Source organism: Pelodiscus sinensis, chromosome 15, assembly GCF_049634645.1.
Source record: "Pelodiscus sinensis isolate JC-2024 chromosome 15, ASM4963464v1, whole genome shotgun sequence".
In the NCBI taxonomy this organism is placed as follows: domain Eukaryota; kingdom Metazoa; phylum Chordata; order Testudines; family Trionychidae; genus Pelodiscus; species Pelodiscus sinensis.
This window is the reverse complement of record NC_134725.1, coordinates 22,384,609-22,404,766: the sequence shown is the minus strand read 5'-3', so window position 1 is coordinate 22,404,766 and position 20,158 is coordinate 22,384,609. Positions and strand designations below refer to the sequence as shown.

General features: G+C 45.8%; 1 protein-coding gene across 2 annotated transcripts in view; it reads right to left on the bottom strand.

Annotated features, from left to right (window-relative positions):
* Positions 1-20,158, bottom strand: part of GALNT9 (polypeptide N-acetylgalactosaminyltransferase 9) — a 443,926-nt gene that overhangs the window by 205,306 nt on the left and 218,462 nt on the right. For both annotated transcript variants that reach the window (XM_075898386.1, XM_075898387.1), the window contains exon 6: positions 11,739-11,856. In XM_075898386.1, coding sequence (XP_075754501.1) covers positions 11,739-11,856 — 118 coding nt within the window. The remainder of the gene's footprint in view (positions 1-11,738; positions 11,857-20,158) is intronic.

The following is a 20,158-nucleotide window of genomic DNA, read 5'->3' as shown; positions in this document are numbered from 1 at the left end:
TATATGCAAATACACATCTTTCACTATGACCATCTTCCCCCTGGCCATTGGTGTGAACATTTGCATTTATTTTATATAAATGAGTTGACTGGACTAATTTGAGGGTTAATATCCTAGCATGAACAGAATACAAACTTTAGTGAGCACACAACATGCACTCAGGTTGTGCTGGCATGAGATGGGGATACAGTGAGGATGAAGAGACTGTGCTCTAGCCATATTAAGTGTTCTAGTTTTCAGAAGTATTGACCTCTGACAGGTCCCTTAGACTTCATTGAAATTTGTGAGTGTACAGCACCCTTGAAGATCACAGCAAAGGATCATAATGTATTGAATCTGCAATATGCCAGGCAACTCAAGCTTAATTCAGACAAACACAGTCCTGAACTGTTGGCTCCACATTTTACAGTAAAGCTAAGAACTCAAGGTCTTTATTTCTCACTGTTTCTATGGTGCTGCTTTATGTGAGCACAGTCTTCAAAAAGGCAGTCTCAGTTCCTGGGCTAAGAGATGGGGAGATGAATGAGGGGAAACAAATGCCAAACCATTGAGCCCTGAGGCTGTAGTTGTCCCTGTCCTAGCATCATACTGCTAGGGAGAGAGAGGGCTGAGCAAAGAACAAGAGAATCCTTTGAACACTGGATGCTACAGTCTCATCCTGAGGGCACTGGCAGATAGAGAGGTCTTGTAGAGCTGAGCTCTCTGCAGGCAGAGGGGGGAGCATGCCCCCTCCTTGTGCAACAAAGAGCAATGACAGGTGTCCCCCAGGGTTACAGCTTAGGACCATGGAACTGCTGTGCCTCCTTAACTCTCTCCAGTCTGGATTGTAGCTCCCTTGCTGAACAATGACTGTTAGTTGCTTGACACCCTTCCTGGCTCTGACTGCTCTCGTTGCTCTTGTCTCTGGGGAGCTAATATCTGACTGATTCCCTGACTTACAGCATGTTTAAATGATAGCCATATAAAAGTCTCATAACTTATCACATGCATTGATTATATACATATATGGACAGAGAATTGACTTTCAGCAGATTATCACTTGTCTCCTGATACTTTACAAGGCATGCTCTTTATATGTATACTAGCCCATTAGCCTGTCATAAGACGGGATTTTCAGGTCTCTCCTCCACGTCGGTCTTCTCTCCTGAGCCTCCGATCTCTCTCTCTCTCTCTCTCTCTCTCTCCACCCTCCTCCTCCTATTGCCTCCCTCCCTCCTCCTACTGCCTCCCCCCGCCAGCTCTCCTCCACCTCCTGCCTCTCTCTGTCTCTCTTTTTCACTTATCTTCCTCCTCCTGCCTCTCACTTGGGGGACCACGGAGCTCAAATGGCCATTTGGGCTACGCACTCCCCGTGCTGCATGGGGGGTGCGGAGCCCAAACGGTTGCTTGTGCTGCTTGCTCCCCTGCAGCGGCCTGGCTGAACAGTGCAGAAGTCAGCCGAGTGCCACTGTGGGAGGTGAAGGGGGGCAGGGCGGTGACGTTCACGGCCAGGGGATGGGGCCTGCAGTCACTGTCACGCTGCACATCGCCGCCTCGCTCCCCTTCGCCTCCCAACGTGGCACTCGGCTGAATTCTGCGCCGCTCAGCCGGGCTGCCGCAGGGGAGTAAGCAGGGCAAGCAGCCATTTGGGCCCCGCACTCCCCATGCAGCACGGACTGTCCAGAGGGAACAGCCAGCATTTCAGCAACAGGGCTGCCCAGAGGGAACAGACAGCATTTCGGCGTTATAGACGCTCAGACACTGGGCTACTATATATATACTAGCCAATTAGCCTGTCATAAGATGGGATTTTCAGGTCTCTCCTCCATGTCAGTCTTCTCTCCTGAGCCTCCGGTCTCTCTCTCTCTCGTCCTCCTACTGCCTCCCGCTCTCTCTCTCTCTCTCTCTCTCTCTCTCAGCTCTCCTCTGTTTCCTGCCTCTCTCTGTGTCTCTCTCTTTCTCTTCTCCTCCCCCTCCTGCCTCTCACTCGGGAATGCGGAGCCCAAACAAGGCCGTGTACATCAGCGTTACAGACGCACAGACACTGGGCTACTATATATATGACTAGCCAATTAGCCCGTCATAAGACGGGATTTTCAGGACTCTCCTCCATGTCGGTCTTTTCTCCTGAGCCTCCAGTCTCTCACTCCGTGTCTCTTTCTCTTTCCTCCTCCTACTGCCTTCCCTCTCTCTCTCAGCTCTCCTCCGTCTTCTGCCTATCTCTCCGTCTCTCTCTTTCTCTTCTCCCCCTCTGGCCTCTCACTCTCTCTCGGCTCTATTCTGTCTCCGTCGGGGATGCATACTCGTCCAGGCCCGGCCCCCTGGCCATGTACGTCATTGCCCCGCTCCCTTCCCCTCCCACCATGGCGCTCATCTGACTTCTGCACAGGGGTGCTGCATGGGGACCACGGTGCCCAAACGGCCACTTGTGCTGCTTGCTCCCCCGCAGCAGCCCGGCTGAGCAGCACAGAAGTTAGCTAAGTGCTAAGGTGGGAGGCGAAGAACGTGACTCAGGAAACAGCGCCGCCCAGAGGGAACAGCCAGGGAGGCAACAGCGCCACCCAGAGGGAACAGCCAGGGAGGCAACAGCGCCACCCAGAGGGAACAGCCAACATTTCAGGCAACAGTGCCCCCTAGAGGGAACAACCAGCATTTTAGGCAACAGGACCCCCCAGAGGGAACAACCAGCATTTCGGCGTTACAGACTCAGAGACACTGGGCTACTATATATATGATATATTTGAATCATAAAATCACAATGATATAAAAATGAGGACTATGGGGGTGACAGGATGCTTCCCCCAAGGTATGGAACATCCTAGCAACTATCCTTAAATCTGGTACAGTGGATCCATTCCCTTTTACACCATGGATATTAGGAAAAACTTCCTAACTGTCAGGGTGGTTAATCACTGGAATAAATTGCCTAGGGAGGTTGTGGAATCTCCATCACTAGAGATATTTAAGAGCAGGTTGGATAGACATCTATCAGGGATGATCTAGATCAGGGCTACTCAACTTTGGAAGCTCCGGGGTCACAGTGATAGTCACAGCACATGCTAAGAGCCGCAACTTAAGTGTGGTTGCATATTCATGCAAATATATATGTAAATATATGCAAATAGCTTCTTTCACACTGATGGGCATGGATACAAAGATTAAGGCAAGACTATGCAATATGCAGACCCCCATTTAAATCAGTTCTTCTGATATTAATATAAAGCAATATTTACCCATTTCCACCCAATTTGCACGTTTACTGAGCAATGCAAGTCTAGGAATTTAACTACTAAAACGCATATCAACAGAAGCTCATTATATTAACTTGCTGTTATGGAGTGTGTTCCCAGTGGAGACCATGTTCAAAGGATCCCACACACGGATCATGTGTTGAGCCCTACGTCAACCCAAACTGCCAATGGGCCATGTGTTGCGTGCCGCCCATGAGCCGCATATTGAGTAGTCCTTATCTAGATGGTGACTGGTCCTGCCATGAGGGCAGGGGACTGGACTTGATGACCTCTTGAGGTTCTTTCCAGTTCTAGTACTCTATGGCTGTGTCTACACTGGCATGAATTTCTGGAAATGCTTAAAATGGAATACTATTCCGTTTTCAGTTTTTCTGGAAAAGGAACATCTACATTGGCAGGCTGCTTTTCCGGAAAAGCCCTTTTTCCGGAAAAGCGTCTGTGGCCAATGTAGACGCGCTTTTCCGCAAAAGACTACTGGGCTATCTACACTGGCCCTTTTCCAGAACAGTGTTCCGGAATAAGGACTTATGCCCGAGCGGGAGGAGAATAGTTTTTCCGGAATAGTGGCTGATTTTGTACGGTAGAGCATCGTTGCTTTTCCGGAAGTTCAAGGGGCAGTGTAGACAGCTCGTAGCTTATTCCGGAAAAGCGGCTGATTTTCCAGAATAAGTGGCCCAGTGTAGACACAGCCTATGATTCACAGCCTAACTGATTCACTCCTAGGGAGGTCTTCATGGCAATGTGGATTGAACTACAACCCTTACAACCGTACTTTGCTAAGAATGCCCCTGGAGATTTAAGAGAAATGTGCCAGATAGAGGAATGGACTCCAGAGATAAAAATTAATGATGGCTTTGATACTGACCTAACCATATTTAGACTAAGCAAACAGAATAATTTTAGATCAGTAATATAATGAAGGACACAGGTCACTGTCAGGGCCGCCGACAGGGATACAGAATGGGGGCAGTTGCCCAGGGCTAGGTGATTTATAAGAGCCTGGGGCTCTGGCTGCTGGCATTGCTACCATGGCAACAGCAGATGCTAGAGCCCTGGGCCCTTTAAATCGCTGTTGACTGATTTTCCCTAGCCCCACCCCTTCCATCTGAGGCCCTGCCTCTTCTGGGTGGCTCAGAGCTGAGCCCTGCCCTTTCTCCCTACATTGCTCAGGACTTGGCAAAGTCTGCCACAAGCCCTGGTCATTGATAGAGGACAAAGTGGGCACAAGCAAACAATATGCATTTAAACACAGCTAAATGTAAATATATGCTTCCAGGAAAAAAACATAGGTCACAAGACAGAGTACTCTATGCTCGAAAGCAGTGACTTTGGTGGACATTCTGCTGAACATGAGCTCTTAGCTGTGGCCAAGAGGGTTACTTTGATTCTCGGATGCATAAAGAAAAGGTTGTCAAGTAGGCATAGAGAAGATAGTTTACCACAGTATTTGGCACTGGTGCAACTGCTACTGGAATAGTGTGTCCAGTTCTGGCATCCACCAGCCAAGAAGAATGTTCAGAGAAGAGACAGAAGAAGTATTAAAGTATTAGGGGAAAATACTTTGTAATGATTGACTTGAGAAGCTGAATTTCTTTAGATTAACAAAGAGAAGATTAAAAGGTGACTTGATTACAATTTGTAAGTACCTACAGGGTGAAAAAAAATCTGATAATGGACTCTTCATTCCAGCAAAGAAAGATATAATACAACTAGGCTGCGTCTAGACTGGCATGATTTTGCGGAAATACTTTTAATGGAAAAGTTTTTCCGTTAAAAGTATTTCCGCAAAAGCGCATCTAGATTAGCACGGATGCTTTTGCACAAAAAGTGCTTTTGCCCAAAAGTATCCGTGGCCAGTCTAGACGCGATTTTGCACAAGAAAGCCCCTATCGCCATTTTAGCCATCAGGGCTTTTTTGCACAAAACAGTTCTTCCCTGTCTACACTTGCCCTCTTGCACAAGTATTCTTGTGCAAGAGGGCTTTTTCCCGAGCAGGAGCGTGAAAGTATTTGCGCAAGAAGCACTGATTTTGTATATTACAAAATCAGTGCTCTTGCACAAATTCAAGCAGCCAGTGTAGAGAGCTGGCAAGTTTTTGCGCAAAAGCAGCTGCTTTTGAGCAAAATCTTGCCAGTCTAGACATACCCCTTAGTGGCTGGAAGCTGAGGTTAGACAAATTCAAATGAAATAAAAAGTTAAATTTTGAACAGAATAATTAATCATTGGAGGAATTTACCAAGAGTCTAGCGCAGGAGTGGGCAATAATTTTTGATGGGGGGCCCTCCAAAAATTTGGTAAGTGATCACGAGCAGCACTTTTCTATGATTTTAATGGAGGAGGTATCGGGTTTGAGATGTAGGTTGGGTGCAGAAAGGGTCTGTGACCTGGGGCAGGGAGTTGGGGTGCAGGAGGGACTAGGAGCTAGGTGCAAACTCTGGCTAGGAGGTGCTTATTGTAGGGGGCTCCCAGCTAGCAGCCTAGCAGGGACCCTTAGGCTGGTTCCCTGTCAGCCAATGGCCCCACACACTGCTCAAAGCAGCCAGCTGTTGGGACTAGAGTGTGTATCTCTGCATCATGTGCACTTTCAGGGAAGGGGAGCAGTGTGCTGCATAGGCCCACAAGTACTTCCCCTACTGTTGGGAGTATAGGGGGCCTGACGACTGCTATTGTTCCATATTAGGCACCCTGATAATCCCGGAAGCTGTGTCCCTTGGGGTACAGGATGCAATGGGATGGAGAGATCGGGGCAGTGGTAGGAAGGGGCAGGGCTTCAGGGACGGGGATGAACATGCCTCCCCTCAGCCACTGTCCCAGGCTGGAGTGCAAATATGTTCTGGCCTGCAGAATGCCTCCAGGCTCAGAGTTTAAGGTCCCTGGACTAAATGATCACAATGGTCTGTTCTTAAAACTCCAGTAGAATGTGATCCCCCCGTACTATATAGAGTATGGTCCCTCAATATAAGGAGCACGCTGCAGAGGGCACTTGTTTCATGCTAGGTGAGAAGGAAGGGATATGAATAATGCAAAGGTTCGGACAACATTGTGGAGAGCAAGATGGGGCCTGAGAGGAGAAGGATGAGTCCCTAGCTGCCGCTGAATGCTTCCTGTGGAAGTGCAAGGAGCTCTTGGCAGCCCCGCTGCCATAGGAAGGAGTGAGCGTAGCCATGACAAAAGAGGTATAGAGGGCTCCAAGTGCTACTGTGGGGCAATAGCATATGGCTGCTGTAAGATGGGAGTGGCTGCAGATCTGACAGGCCAGAATAGTGACCCCCAAACCAGGACTGTGAGAAGGAGGGAGAGGAACCCCCCCAGCCAGAGGGAAGAGAACTCTGCTACTGAAGAAGTCCTGTATTCTTGATTATCTGAATGAAATCTTTGTCCTCAGTGCTATTTGGATAAATGGGAGTATTTTGTGCGGGTGTTCATGTGTACACACATACATGCATGATGTAACAATGAGCAAATGGAAAAAAATTAGTATGGCTCAGCATTTAAAAAAATAGCATTTAAAAAAATAAAAACATTTAAAAAAATGTAAATTGGAAGGCTTCTTTATTCAAATTAAATAAAGGAGGGTTTGATATAAACCTATTTAAAATTAGATTTGAAATTATGGCAATTCATGTTAAGGCCTAAACCAATGTATTAAAATAGTTTAAATGTATTAATAAAAAATTAAGCAGCACATGTTTGCTGCCAAATTTCTTTAAAATTCGAACCTCTGAATGGATGGAAGTCACTGACCAAGCACCTGGAACTAGAGCTGTTGAAGTGCTAAACCAGATTTTACCACCTGTAGTCTTTTAAGCAGGGGTGGGCAATAATTTTTGGAAGGGTGCATGGAGTAAGGGACTGGAGTGCAGGAGATGATGTGAGGTCTGAGAGAGAATTTGAGTAAAGGTGATGGTTGTGATTTGGGGCATAGGATTGGGGTGTAGGGTCAGGGAGAAAGTATGGGTGCAGAAGTTCTGGCCTGGGGGAGGGGCTATAGGAGGAAGTACAAAATCTAGGAAGGAATTGTGACCTGGGAGAAGTTGAAAGGAGATGCAGACTACAGAGGGTTTGGGTGGTGACCTGGTGCAGGGGATTGGGGTACAGAATCTCAGAGGATTCTGGTTTGGGGGATGGGTATAGGAGAGGGTACCAGGTCTGGGAAGGTGTTGTGACCTGGGGTATGGGGATGCAGAGAGTTTGGATAGTGACATGGAGGAGGGAGTTGGGATGTGGGTGGGGCAAGGGTGCCAGAGGTAGGATCTGACTAGGAAGTGCTTACCTAAGCCAGCAGCCCTGCAGCATCCACAAGGCAGGCTGGGTTCCCTGCCTGATGAAGCCCCAGATCACTTTAAACTCCAGGGCTACGTCTACACTGGCCCCTTTTCCGGAAGGGGCATGTAAATTTCACTAGTCGTCGTAGGGAAATCCGCGGGGGATTTAAATATCCCCCGCGGCATTTAAATAAAAATGTCCGCCGCTTTTTTCCGGCTTTTAAAAAAGCCGGAAAAGAGCGTCTAGACTGGCCCCGATCCTCCGGAAAAAGTGCCCTTTTCCGGAGGGTCTTATTCCTACTTTGAAGTAGGAATAAGACCCTCCGGAAAAGGGCGCTTTTTCCGGAGGATCGGGGCCAGTCTAGACGCTCTTTTCCGGCTTTTTTAAAAGCCGGAAAAAAGCGGCGGACATTTTTATTTAAATGCCGCGGGGGATATTTAAATCCCCCGCGGATTTCCCTACGACGACTAGTGAAATTTACATGCCCCTTCCGGAAAAGGGGCCAGTGTAGACGTAGCCCAGGCTTTTATCTCCAAGTGACTCTCAGCTCTGGGAAGGAAAGAGGTTTGTGCTAACTCCATCCCCCAGGCCAATCTCTCAGCTCCTATTGGCTGGTTGTTTCCAGCCAATAGGAGCTGAGAGATTGGCTGGGGTCAGTTCCTATTGGCCAGTTGTTTCCAGCCTATAGGAGCTGAGGATTGGATTGGAATGGGGGCCGGGAGATCACATGAAGCCTCCTGCTCCCTGCAGAGCAGAAAGCTGTACAGACTGCACTTTAAACGGTGGCAGCTGCATGCCTGAGGATCCCAGTAAGGTAGTCTGTAGGCTGGATCTGGTGACTTAGCAGGCCGGATTAGGCCCCTGAACCATATTTTGCCTAGCACTGCTCTTAAGAATGTTCAGAAAGAATGTTCCCTTCATTTCAATTAATTCTGCTAGATCAAATGGATGATTTATTTAATTCAAAGTTAAGAAACCAACTGGGAGATGTAAAAGCATGAAAGCGACTCTTTCTCTCTCTTTCTCTGTGTGTGTGTGCGTGTGTGTGTATATATATATATATATATATATATATATATATATATATATATATATATATATATATATATAAGAGGCCTGTATTTGTCTGTCTGTCTATCTGCGGGTCCATTCATTCAAGAACTCTTCCAAAATCATAAGAGCTAGGACCACCAAATTTGGCATACAGCTTACTTTAGTCATAACTTAGAGCAAGGTTAGGGTTTGATTGTGCCAGGAAAACAGGATGCCTAGAATTTGATAGTTTTCCATAGCATGGAAAGGAAGGGGGAGAGACAGGAGGGATCCTCAGACTCACACTTGAGGCAGCAAACACAGGGGAAAGCTATCCTGCAGAATGAACATTGGGTGCAGCTACACCACCAAAGGAGTGGCCAACTGGGGATGGGGCTCCAACATCTTGCCTGCCACTGGTAAGCACCTCTCTGGCTAAAACTCCTCTCCTGCACCCCACACCACACTGCTGGCTCCTTCCTAGGAGCACCACCGGAGGACCAGCCCAGCCCTGGCTACCTCCCACAGGATCCACCAGCGCCTCCCTCCCCTGCCACCTGTACCACTGGGCTGCCCAGCGTAGCCTCTGTGGCCCAGGCTATGTGCCCCACACTGTTCTTCCCCTTCCCCACTGAACCAGAGAGCACTGGTGAGGGAGACCAGCATGGCTCCCTCCACCTCTCAGCTGTCCCCCTTCTCTCTGCCAGACTCCCTTTCACCTCCCCAACACCCTGCCCTGGAGAATGTTGAGGGAGGAAGCCTGTGCTGTTCCCCTGCCCTGAGGAATGCCAAGGGGGAAGGCGTACACAGCCCCCACTCCCTTCTGGCCTGGGCCCAGAGAGTGTCAGCAGGCAAAACCTGCATGGACCCCCTCTCTACCCCATGGAATGCAAGGGAGGTGGTGGTGAGAGAGACTTTCAGGTGAGAGAGACCTCACTCTCCAGAATGCTCTCAGGGAACACCAGCCTGGGGGAAGCCTGCATGGCCCCAACTCTTCCCTCAACCCCCAGCTCTGGGCCAGTTCCCTCTTCCTAGCTCCAAACCCAAGCTTGTCCCTCTCCCCAAACTCCAGGCTGGACCCCCTCCCCAGATCCCAAGCTGCCCCCTCTCAACCTCAGGCTAGCCCAGGGCATGCTGGCAGGAGGTCTGCACACAGTCCTACCCCTCCTCCCCCAGCCCAGACATAGGCAGCACTGGGTAGCTCTGAATAAACGTTAGGTGTGAGAAAATGAAATCGACTAGTTCTAAAGTCTGGAAGGACATAGCGACCAATCAGTTCAATTCACTAGCTATACATGATACTTCCCTTGTCTAATAAACCAGTTTTAAATGAAAAATACGTTTTGAGAAACTTTTTCATAATTTTGTCTTATGTATTAGAATATTTAAGGTAACTTTATTTAAATAAAATAATTTGGATGTGCATTTTAATTGAATTTTAATTTCCTTCCATGTAGAGCTTAAAACGAAAGCAGAACATTCATCCAGTAAATAAAAACAGGACTATGTAGCACTTTAAAAACTAACAAGATGGTTTAATAGGTGATGAGCTTTCGTGGGCCAGACCCAGTTCCTCAGATCAAATAGTGGAAGAAAATTGTCACAACCATATATACCAAAGGATACAATTAAAAAAATGAACACATATGAAAAGGACAAATCAAATTTCAGAACAGAAGCGGGTTGCGGGGGGGGGGGGGGGGGGGGAGGGGGAGGTAAATGTCTGTGAGCTAATGATATTAGAGGTGATAATTGGGGAAGCTATCTTTGTAATGGATAAGATAATTAGAGTCTTTATTCAAACTTAAGTGTAAACTGTCGAATTTAAGCATGAATAACAGTTCAGAGGATTCTCTTTCAAGTGTAGTCTTAAAAGGCCTTTGAAGCAGGATGCAGGTAATCAAGTTGTTGAGACGATGTCCTTGCTGGTTGAAATGGCAAGAAACTGTTTTTTCTTTGTGACATTAGCTCACAGACATTTACCTCCCCCCCATCCCCCTTCTGTTCTGAAATTTGATTTGTCCTTTTCATATGTGTTCATTTTTTTTAATTGTATCCTTTGGTATACAGGCAGTCCCCGGGTTACATGGATCCGACTTACATCGGATCCCTACTTACAAACGGGGTGAGGCAACCCCGCACTAGCTGCTTCCCCCTAGCAGACCAGGGAGACGCGAAGCTAGCACCCCCCCCCCCCCCCAGCAGACTAGGGAGACGCGGAGCGGCTTTTCTCAGCAGACACCTCAGCTTGAGAATAAAGGACTGAGGGAAGTGAGGTGTGGGAGAATAAAACTGAGCTCTGGAGAAATGTTTGGCTAGAGTTTCCCCTACAATATGTACCGGTTCCGACTTACATACAAATTCAACTTAAGAACAAACCCACAGTCCCTATCTTGTACGTAACCCGGGGACTGCCTGTATATGGTTGTGACAATTTTCTTCCACTATTTGATCTGAGGGAGTGGGTCTGGCCCACGAAAGCTCATCACCTATTAAACCATCTTGTTAGTCTTTAAAGTGCTACATAGTCCTGGTTTTTTTTCAGCTACACCAGACTAACACTGCTACATTTCTATCACTATCCAGTAAATAAGTGCATCATTCACTGTTTTCACATGTAAACAAAAATGTAAAAATTAAGAATTTGAAAAAAATGTAAATTAAGCTATAAAACATCTTAGAAATGTTCATAGATACAGTGTATCATCCTGGTTAGCAAAAGCAGTATCAAATTTAGTGTAAAGGCCATATTTTGTTGGCTGTCACCATGTTCTAATGGTTGCCAGCCAATGAATATCAGTGTTTCCTTAGCTACAAAAGCAAAACAAAATTAAAATTGATTAATTAAATCAAGGTTTCCTGCTTGTTGGTTTAAATTATGATTAACATTAGTGATTTAAATCAATCCACCCTGGCACAGGCCTACTGAAGTCAATGCAGCTAAGTTGATTTGTTATAGCAGGGGATCTGGGCCAATGAGTTGAAGCATGGATACAGAGTAAACCACACTGCTGAATGGGATGAATTTTCCCAGTGTTAGCAGGACCATGAGCAACCCTTATTGTGTTTGTGTGTGGATTTATTATTGTTTTGATACTCCTACAATTCCAGCCACCTTTGTTTAGTAAACTGAAAGACAGAGGAAAGTTCTATCGGACAAAGTGTTCCTCTTGTGGTCTATATGCAAGAAATTTCTTATTTGCCACTCACCCTCATGCCCAGTTCAATATTTTCTCCCCCATAGACCTCCATGCCAGGGTCAAGCAGGCCAATCTCCCCGAAATACTCTCGGTCCACCACAAAAGAACATCCAATCATTGCTGGAGTCCTGCCCAGAAAGAGAGGGAGAAAAAGGTTTTTTAATATCATATAATGGAACCTGACTGTAATGAGCTTTGACATGAATTAAACAAGCTACTGCAGAGATTCTGTAAATTCTTTTAGGGTTAAGTTCATTCCTGTGAAGACAGCCTGCAGCATCCAGTTAAACCCAAATGACCCTGTCCATCAGTGCTCCTAATTTGAAGCACATAAGTAGCCCCTGCTCATGCAAAGCAAGTCTCTTGAAGTTGAATACACATTGAAGGGCTTTGATTGATCAAGGTATTAAGTGGCATATATACTTTTTTCTGGCACTCCGCATGTGAGTGAATTTCATTCTGCTTTAAAGTCATTCTGTAGGGGAAAAATACATCACTTCACTATAGTGAATTTTTAGAAGAGGAGAACTCACTAGGAAAAGAGAAAACAATCCTAGTGCTGCACTTTTAAGAGATCAAAAGTTTACAAGTAACCCTGGAGCTAAACTTGAAAAGTTAAATGTAAAATAACTTAATTCTCTTTTTAAAGAAGTGTTCTAAAGAAATCAAAGCATTCAGAAACTGATGTAAAAAATCAAGATCTGCTTAGAGCTAAGCAGAACTTCTCTTTGGCTACGTCTAGACTGGCATGATTTTCCGCAAATGCTTTTAACGGAAAAGTTTTTCCGTTAAAAGCATTTGCGGAAAAGAGCATCTAGATTGGCACGGACGCTTTTGCGCAAAAGCACTTTTTGTGGAAAAGTGTCCGTGCCAATCCAGACGCGGTTTTGCACAAGAAAGCCCCGATCACCATTTTCGCCATCGGGGCTTTTTTGCTCAAAACAGTCCTGAGCTGTCTACACTGGCCCTCTTGCGCAAATACATTTGCACAAGAGGGCTTTTTCCCGAATGGGAGCATCATAGTATTTGCAGAAGAACACTGACAATCTTACATCAGATCGTCAGTGTTCTTGCGCAAATTCAAGCATCTAGTGTAGACAGCTGGCAAGTTTTTCCACAAAAGCGGCTGCTTTTGCGGAAAAACTTGCCAGTCTAGACGCAGCCTTTTAGTTTGTTGTCACAGAGTTCAGGTCAAAACTGTTAATAACATTGTGGCATTACTAAGCTTTCTTTTTTTTCCTCAGAGAAAAAATATGACCCAGCTATGCTGGAATGCAAGGAGTCACTATGGTTTTGGTCAATTTGCATCTCATTTATTTAAAACAACCCTACCTAAATTTTGAATTGATAATATAGTCATGAAAATTGCATCGGGGAATGGCAAACTAGCAACAGATGCTAATTATAGATTGCAGTACTTTCCAGAAACAAATTTTGTACAAATGGGAGAATGGGAAGGTATATTAGCAACTATATGACTGAGCAACTTTCTGGCCTTGGACATATATAAAAACATACACTGAAGATAAGCCTATCAACAGTAGAAAACTGACAGTAAATGTTATTACCCTTTTACTTGTGAGATCTAATTTGTTTCTTCATTAGAAACAAACCCCCACCCAAACTTGCACTAATGACTTTTTAATACTGACTTGGATTTTTAATAGCATTTTTAAATTACTAAAGTGATATTTCAGCACAAGTATCTCCTTTCTCTCCTCTGTTTTAAAAAAATAATACTACTACTGATATGGCGATCTGATGAACTGGAATGCCAAGCCCCCTCCTGCAACCTATAATGACTTTATGATTTCTCAGAATTCCAATTTAAATAAATACAAAAAGAAAATGCAACAAGCTCAGTTAGCACCACATTTATTTGTATCTCAAATTCTTGCTCCCATACTATGTGGCCTCATCCTGCAGTCTGATCCTCTGGGACAGACCCAAGCACCTGTGCAGAGTACCACTGATTTGAGCAGTGACACACATTGCAGGCTTAGGACCTCCATTAGGAAAAGCAGAAGATTGCAGCAAAGATAAATGATTAGAATAATTGCTCATGTTCCTGTTTCTATTAACATTAATGTGAGTTGGGCTATTCAATAGTTGTTCTCAGCAGGCCAATCAAAAGCCCACAGAAGAGTCCTATTGACTTAATGAGCTTTGGGTCAGGCCCAAATTTTGCTTCTACTGATTTTCTAATAAAGTGGAGAAAATTCCATCTATTGCCTTGATTTTAGACAGAGTCCATACACAATGTCCCTGGAAAGCAGGAAGAGAAGAAAAGACCTACGATATGCTTTATTTAGTGTAAAAATCCAGCACCCCACTTCCTTTCTTCCATTGTTTGTTGCTGTAATATCAACTCACTCTTACCAAATACAAAAGTTCTTCCAGTGAACATACAAAGTCACAAAACATAAAATAGAAGCAGGTGGCATCTGAGTAACATTCATCAGCTGAAACAATGAGGAATCCTGTGGCACCTAAAGACTAACACATTTATTTGGGCATAAGTTTTCAAATGCTGGAACCCACTACCTCAGAGGCACGACGTGCATAATCAGTTGGATTCATATAGAGGAAAAATACTGCCCAAGATTGCAAAAGCAAAATGTATAAATGAATCCCCTGGTAGCAGGAGGTAGCCACAGTGATGGTGTCATCAGGTATGCTACCCTCTGTCATGAGGTGTTTGTTGCCTATATGACAGGAGATTAAAAAGCCTTAAACAAATGGCTAAGTAAATGGATAGATTTAACAATTCTTCCCTGCTGGGCTTGAAATGTATCTAACATTCAAGCAGACAGCCAGACCTATGGAAGGAACTATTTGGTGCCCTTGAAAAGGTTCATTTGCTGAGGCATGGCTATTACTTATCTATAATAGCCTCTACTGTAACATTCACATTACTGGTACAACTTCAGCTCTCTCTCTCTTTCTGTTTGCTGGCCATTTCAGCCTTTCACATCATTACTGGGCTATACTACACTGCACACCATTCCTCTGATTTTTGTCTGAGTAATTGAAAAAGGCAATTGTTGATAGAAACACATTTGATCAGCACTATTTTCTGACATGGAGACTGAAATGGCTTGATTTGCTCCTGGATCTCCCCTTGCCTTCCTCCCCAAACATTACCCAATCAACTCCTCTGATATGAAGCTGAATGAGGTTAAGTAATGACTATATAAACTGCTGCAAGCATTTTGCTTCCACAAATGAATTTGTTTAGTGGGGAAGGGGAGGAGAGAAATGATTAGAAAAAGGTGACAATTTTGAAAGAAAATTTTGTTGCCTAATAAAAGCTCTTGTCTGAACCATCTTCAGTCAGGAACTCAACTGGGAAGACTTTCAGTAGTGACTATTGATTTGGAATGGTGGGAGGCGCTGTTGGCTGCCTCACCCCCATGTCCCAGCATCACTCCAGGGCTGGGGGGAATCAGCCTAAGCTTTCCCCTGGCTGGCTGGAGCATGGGGGAAGGAGGCTGGAGTAATATACCACTCCTGCCTTCCCCTGGCTGGCCCTGCTCTTGCCTTCCCCTAGCTGGCCAGAGCATGGAGGAGGGTGGTCGGGGTAACATGCCGCTCCTGCCTTCTCCTAGCCAGCTAGAGCACAGGGGAGGGAAGTCAGAACAATGCACCACCTCTGCCTCATGCTTACTTTGAGGATGATGTGGGGAGTGTTCACACCCTTTGCACCCTCTGGTATATGGGCCTCCGCTGGACCAAAATGATTAGGGGGCTGGAGCATATGACTTATGAGGAGAAGCTGAGGGACTTGGGTCTGTTTAGTCTGCAGAAGCGAAGAGTGAGGGGGGATTTGATAGCAGCCTTCAACTTCCTGAAGGGAGGTTCCAAAGAGGATGGAGAGAGGCTGTTCTCAGTAGTGACAGATAACAGAACAAGGAGCAATGGTCTCAAGTTGTGGTGGGAGAGGTCCAGGTTGGATATTAGGAAAAACTATTTCACTAGGAGGGTAGTGAAACACTGGAATGGGTTACCTAGGGAAGTAGTGAAGTCTCCATCCTTAGAGGTGTTTAAGTCTCAGCTTGACAAAGCCCTGGCCAGGTTGATTTAGTTGGAGTTTTCCTAGAGCAGGGGACTGGACTTGATGGCCTTCTGAGGTGTCTTCCAGTTCTATGATTCTATGATTCTATTCTATGATTCTATGAAAAAGAGAGGTATCCCAAAACAATAATCACCTTTGAGAAACTTGCCATCAAAATCTATGAGCTAAGTAGCCCAGGGCTTAGAAGTATTTTGAGGGTAACCTACAAGAAAACACAGAAGCTACGTCTAGACTGGCATGATTTTCCGGAAATGCTTTTAACGTAAAAGTTTTCCGTTAAAAGCATTTTAGGAATAGAGCATTTAGATTGGCACGGACGCTTTTCCGCAAAAGCACTTTTTGCAGAACAGCATACATGGCCAATCTAGACGTGGTTTTGCGAAAAAAAGCCCCGATCGCACCATTTTTGCGATCGGGGCTTTTTTGCAGAAAACAAATCTCAGCTGTCTACACTCGCCCTTTTGTGCAAAAAGGACTTTTTGCCCGAAAGGGAGCAGCATAGTATTTCCGCAATAAGCACTGATTTCTTACAGTAGGAAGTCAGTGCTTTTGCGGACATTCAAGCGGCCAGTGTAGATAGCTGGCAAGTTTTTCTGGAAAAGCGGCTGATTTTCCGGAAAAACTGGCCAGTCTAGACATAGCCAGAGTGCTGGAGAAAGTGTTGTGGGCAACCCCCTCCACCAGCCCAGGTCCCTTCTCCTTCCCCCCTGCTAGTCCAGGTCCCTTCTCCCTCTTCCCTTCCCCCGCTCCACCAGCCCAAGCCTCTTCTTCTTCCCCTCTCTCCCAGTCCAATCCCTTCTCCCTCACCTCTCCCCTCCTCTGCCAGTCCGGCCTTTTCTCTCCCTTCCCCTCTCTGCCAGCCAGGGCCCCTTCTCCTTCCCCACTTCCATCAGCCCAGTACTTTCTCTTCCTTCCCACCCCCCCACCACATGATTCCTGCCACCAGTGCAATGGAGCAGCTGTTTTTAAAGCAAGGCAGCTGATAGATCTTCAGCCAGCCACTGCGCAGAGACTGAAAGGAGTGGGGTGTACCCCAGTCCTGTCTTCCCCATGACCCCTCTACCAGCAAGGGTCCTACTGTGGCTCCCTCCTTGCATGGATCCCATCACTGATACCCCATCAACTGTTTTTAAAACATCAGCCATTCTCCATGTGGCGGCTGCCAGAGCTTCAGTCAGCCGCTGTACAGTGGCTCAGGGGCCAGGGTCTACCCCAGTCCTGAACCCCACCACAGGCTTCACTGCTGCCTGCCCACTCACTATCTGGTCCTGCTCTGCTGTCCTTCCCCCACAAGCCCAGCAGCAGCCTATCTTTAAGGTGCAAGGAAAGTGAGCACTGCTTTCGAGCAGTCAAAGAATCATAGTTAGATCTATCATGAGCCTATGGCTCACGAGCCAAAGGTTGCTGACCCCATTATGGTGTTAGCAGCAGGGAGGAGAGAGGCCAAGGTGGCTGAGGAGAGACTGCAGGATGCAGAGTGACATGTTGATGTCACTCTGTTGTCCCACATGAAAAACTTTTTTATAGGCATAGTAAGATGATACAATTTTTCTTAGTCTATATCTACACTACAGCAGAAAGTCAACTTCAACTATACAACTCCAACAGCATGAAGAAAATAGAGGGCATCAATTCAAGTCATACCTTAAGTCAAGTATTCCTGGCTCTACATTGTGGGATGGATTGATGGGAAAAACTCTCCCACAGGCTTTCCTTTCTCTTCTTATTTGGGGCAAAGTAACAGGGTTGACTGGAGCATAATCTGTGGTCGATTTGGCAGTTTTTCACTAGACCCACTAAATCGATCACTGGCGGATTGATCTCAGAGTGTTGATCTGGGCTGCAGTGTAAATGCAGCCTTACATTCTATATTACTACAAGTAAAGTCTGTGCAGTTTTCTTTAAATTAATAACTGGATGGGAGAGCTGATGGCCTGAAACTTTGCTCTAGACCATTAACCTCTCATGTCCTACAGAAATGCCCCATGTTGAGAATGTTGCTACTATTATAATTTATATACAATGCTAATCTACTTCTATCCTATTCAGCAAAAAAAAAAACAACAAAAAACAAAAAACAAAAAGTCAAAAAAAGCCCAAATCTCTTTACTGCTTGAGTATGCCTATTCTGAAACTGTGTTCCTGCACACAGTGTGCATTTGGTAAGGGCATTTTGACAACTCCACAAGAATTAATTCAAAATGGCCCATGTAAGGTGATTAACCAACCATGAAAATTTCACTATAACAAACTTCTAGTTCATGCTTCTCCTTCCCGGAAAAAGGAAAAAACCTGAGACTGGGAGAGTAAAAAAATGGGAGATGTTCATTTCAATGAAAATCATAGACAAGATCAGCTTGAGGTTTATCCACAGGGAGAACAAAATCTGGTTAAGAGTCAGAAAAGCATGTTGGACTTGAAGAAAATACAAGTGATGAAGAATGGAAGAGTTGTACTCTTTTAGCTAAGCACAACGGTAGGCTCTGCAGTCATACTAGTCAGATTGCCTTTCAGAGTGTAAGAACAGTTGACTGCCAGAAGCAAATCTATGACAGAAGGGTGATTATGGTCCAGAAAAGGACCGTGCAAATATGGACTTGTGCCATATTTGCTCCCAGCATGTTATTTTATTCACATCTGCTATGGTTAATAATGAACTTTCTGCCACTGTGTGCAGTGTAAGTCCCATATCGTTATGGAATACACAGCAGCATTTCATTCTACCTTATATATCATGGGTGAGACATACCACAAGGAAAGATAGTCCAGTGGTTAGAACTTGACCCTTGCTCTGCCACTCATCATGTATGTGATTTTAGTCAAGTCATACAGATCCCTGGAGTATCAGATCCCCATCTGGATTATGGGACTAATAGCACCTCCTTTCCTCTGTCCCTCCCTCCCAGGAGTTTATGAGGATGAGCATATTAAAGATTGAGATGTGATCAGAAAACATGGGGGGCATACAAGTGCCTTAGGTAGACAGAAATTACCAGATGAATTCCAAGGCTGAGGTTAAATTTTTAGAGGCACTTAAGTGATTTAGGTTCTAAAGTTCCAAAATGTACATAGGCACTTAGGAGCCTATATTCCACTTATTTTTAATAAGGTGTAGTCTCCTAAATGCCTTAATTATTTTCTGAAAGTGGGACCTAAGTAAGACTATCAGTTCCTCAAACCCAACTGATAGAGGGGCCCCAAAACTATACTTCACCTCATGCCTGGCATACTCAGTCCTGTTCTACATTTGGGAGATAATAAGCACAGGACCCACACTAACAAATCCATTATTTTGAAATAACGGTCTGGTTATTTCAAAATCTGTACTCCTGCTTCCCGTCAGCAAGGGCGTGCAGGTGAGGATGGTGTGCAAGCACTTATAGTGGGGGCAGGTGTTAACTCCTGCCCCGCTCCCTGCCCTCAGTGACCCTCATATAGCTCAGGCATAGCTCCTTCACCTTGGCCCAGACATGTTCAAGAGTCTGGGCCGGATGTCTCTGGTCAGCCAGCGCCTGGGCCATGCAGCTGAAGATGTCCGCATTGTGGGGACAGAAGCGGGGTTGTGGAGGGCTTCCTCCTGCACCAACAGGTCCAGAAGGGCCTCAACCTCAGCCCCGAGCCAGCATGGGGTGCGCTGCTTGCTGCCCTTCTGGGCCTGCTGGGAACCCTGGGGTGGCTCCTAAGATGAGGGTGCAGGCTCACGGGGTACCTGAGGGGCAAACATGCCTGCAGAGCTGGAATGCAGAGCCGTGTGGTGGAGCTGCCGTCTGTGCTGCTACTGCCATGCAGTATCTGCAGGGTGCCTGGGCCTTTATGGGGGAGTCCAGCAAGCAGGAAGTAGCAAGCTGTGAGTGTGGGTACGGCGTGTCAAGTGGCCACCTGCCTTTTTGTCCAGGGAGGCTAATTTTGTGCTCTCTGCTGCCTGTCTACACTGCCTTCTTGTGCAAGATCTCTTGCGCAAGAAGGCTTCTTCTTCATATGAAGCATCAGAGATCTTGTGCAAGAAGCCCTCTGTTCCAATGCCTTACTGTAAATATACTTGTGCAAGAAAGCGCATGCACAAGTTTTTGCGCAAGAACCGCCGTTCTTGTGCAAGAAGCCTGCAGTGTAGATGTAGCCTGTATATTTAGCATGGATATTCTGCTTTTTTGATAATTATCAATAAATAGAGAACATGTAAGATTCTTTCAGTGAATAAAAATCCTGCAGACTCGCAAGTTACATCCTGAGCCCTAGGAATTGGGTAAGAGTGGGTGTTTAAATTAACAGGATTTCACCTTGAGCCCTAGGAATTGGGTAAAGGTATGTGTCCCTGAAGTATGGAAGGGATAGAGAAATTTGTGCGGGTAATAGAG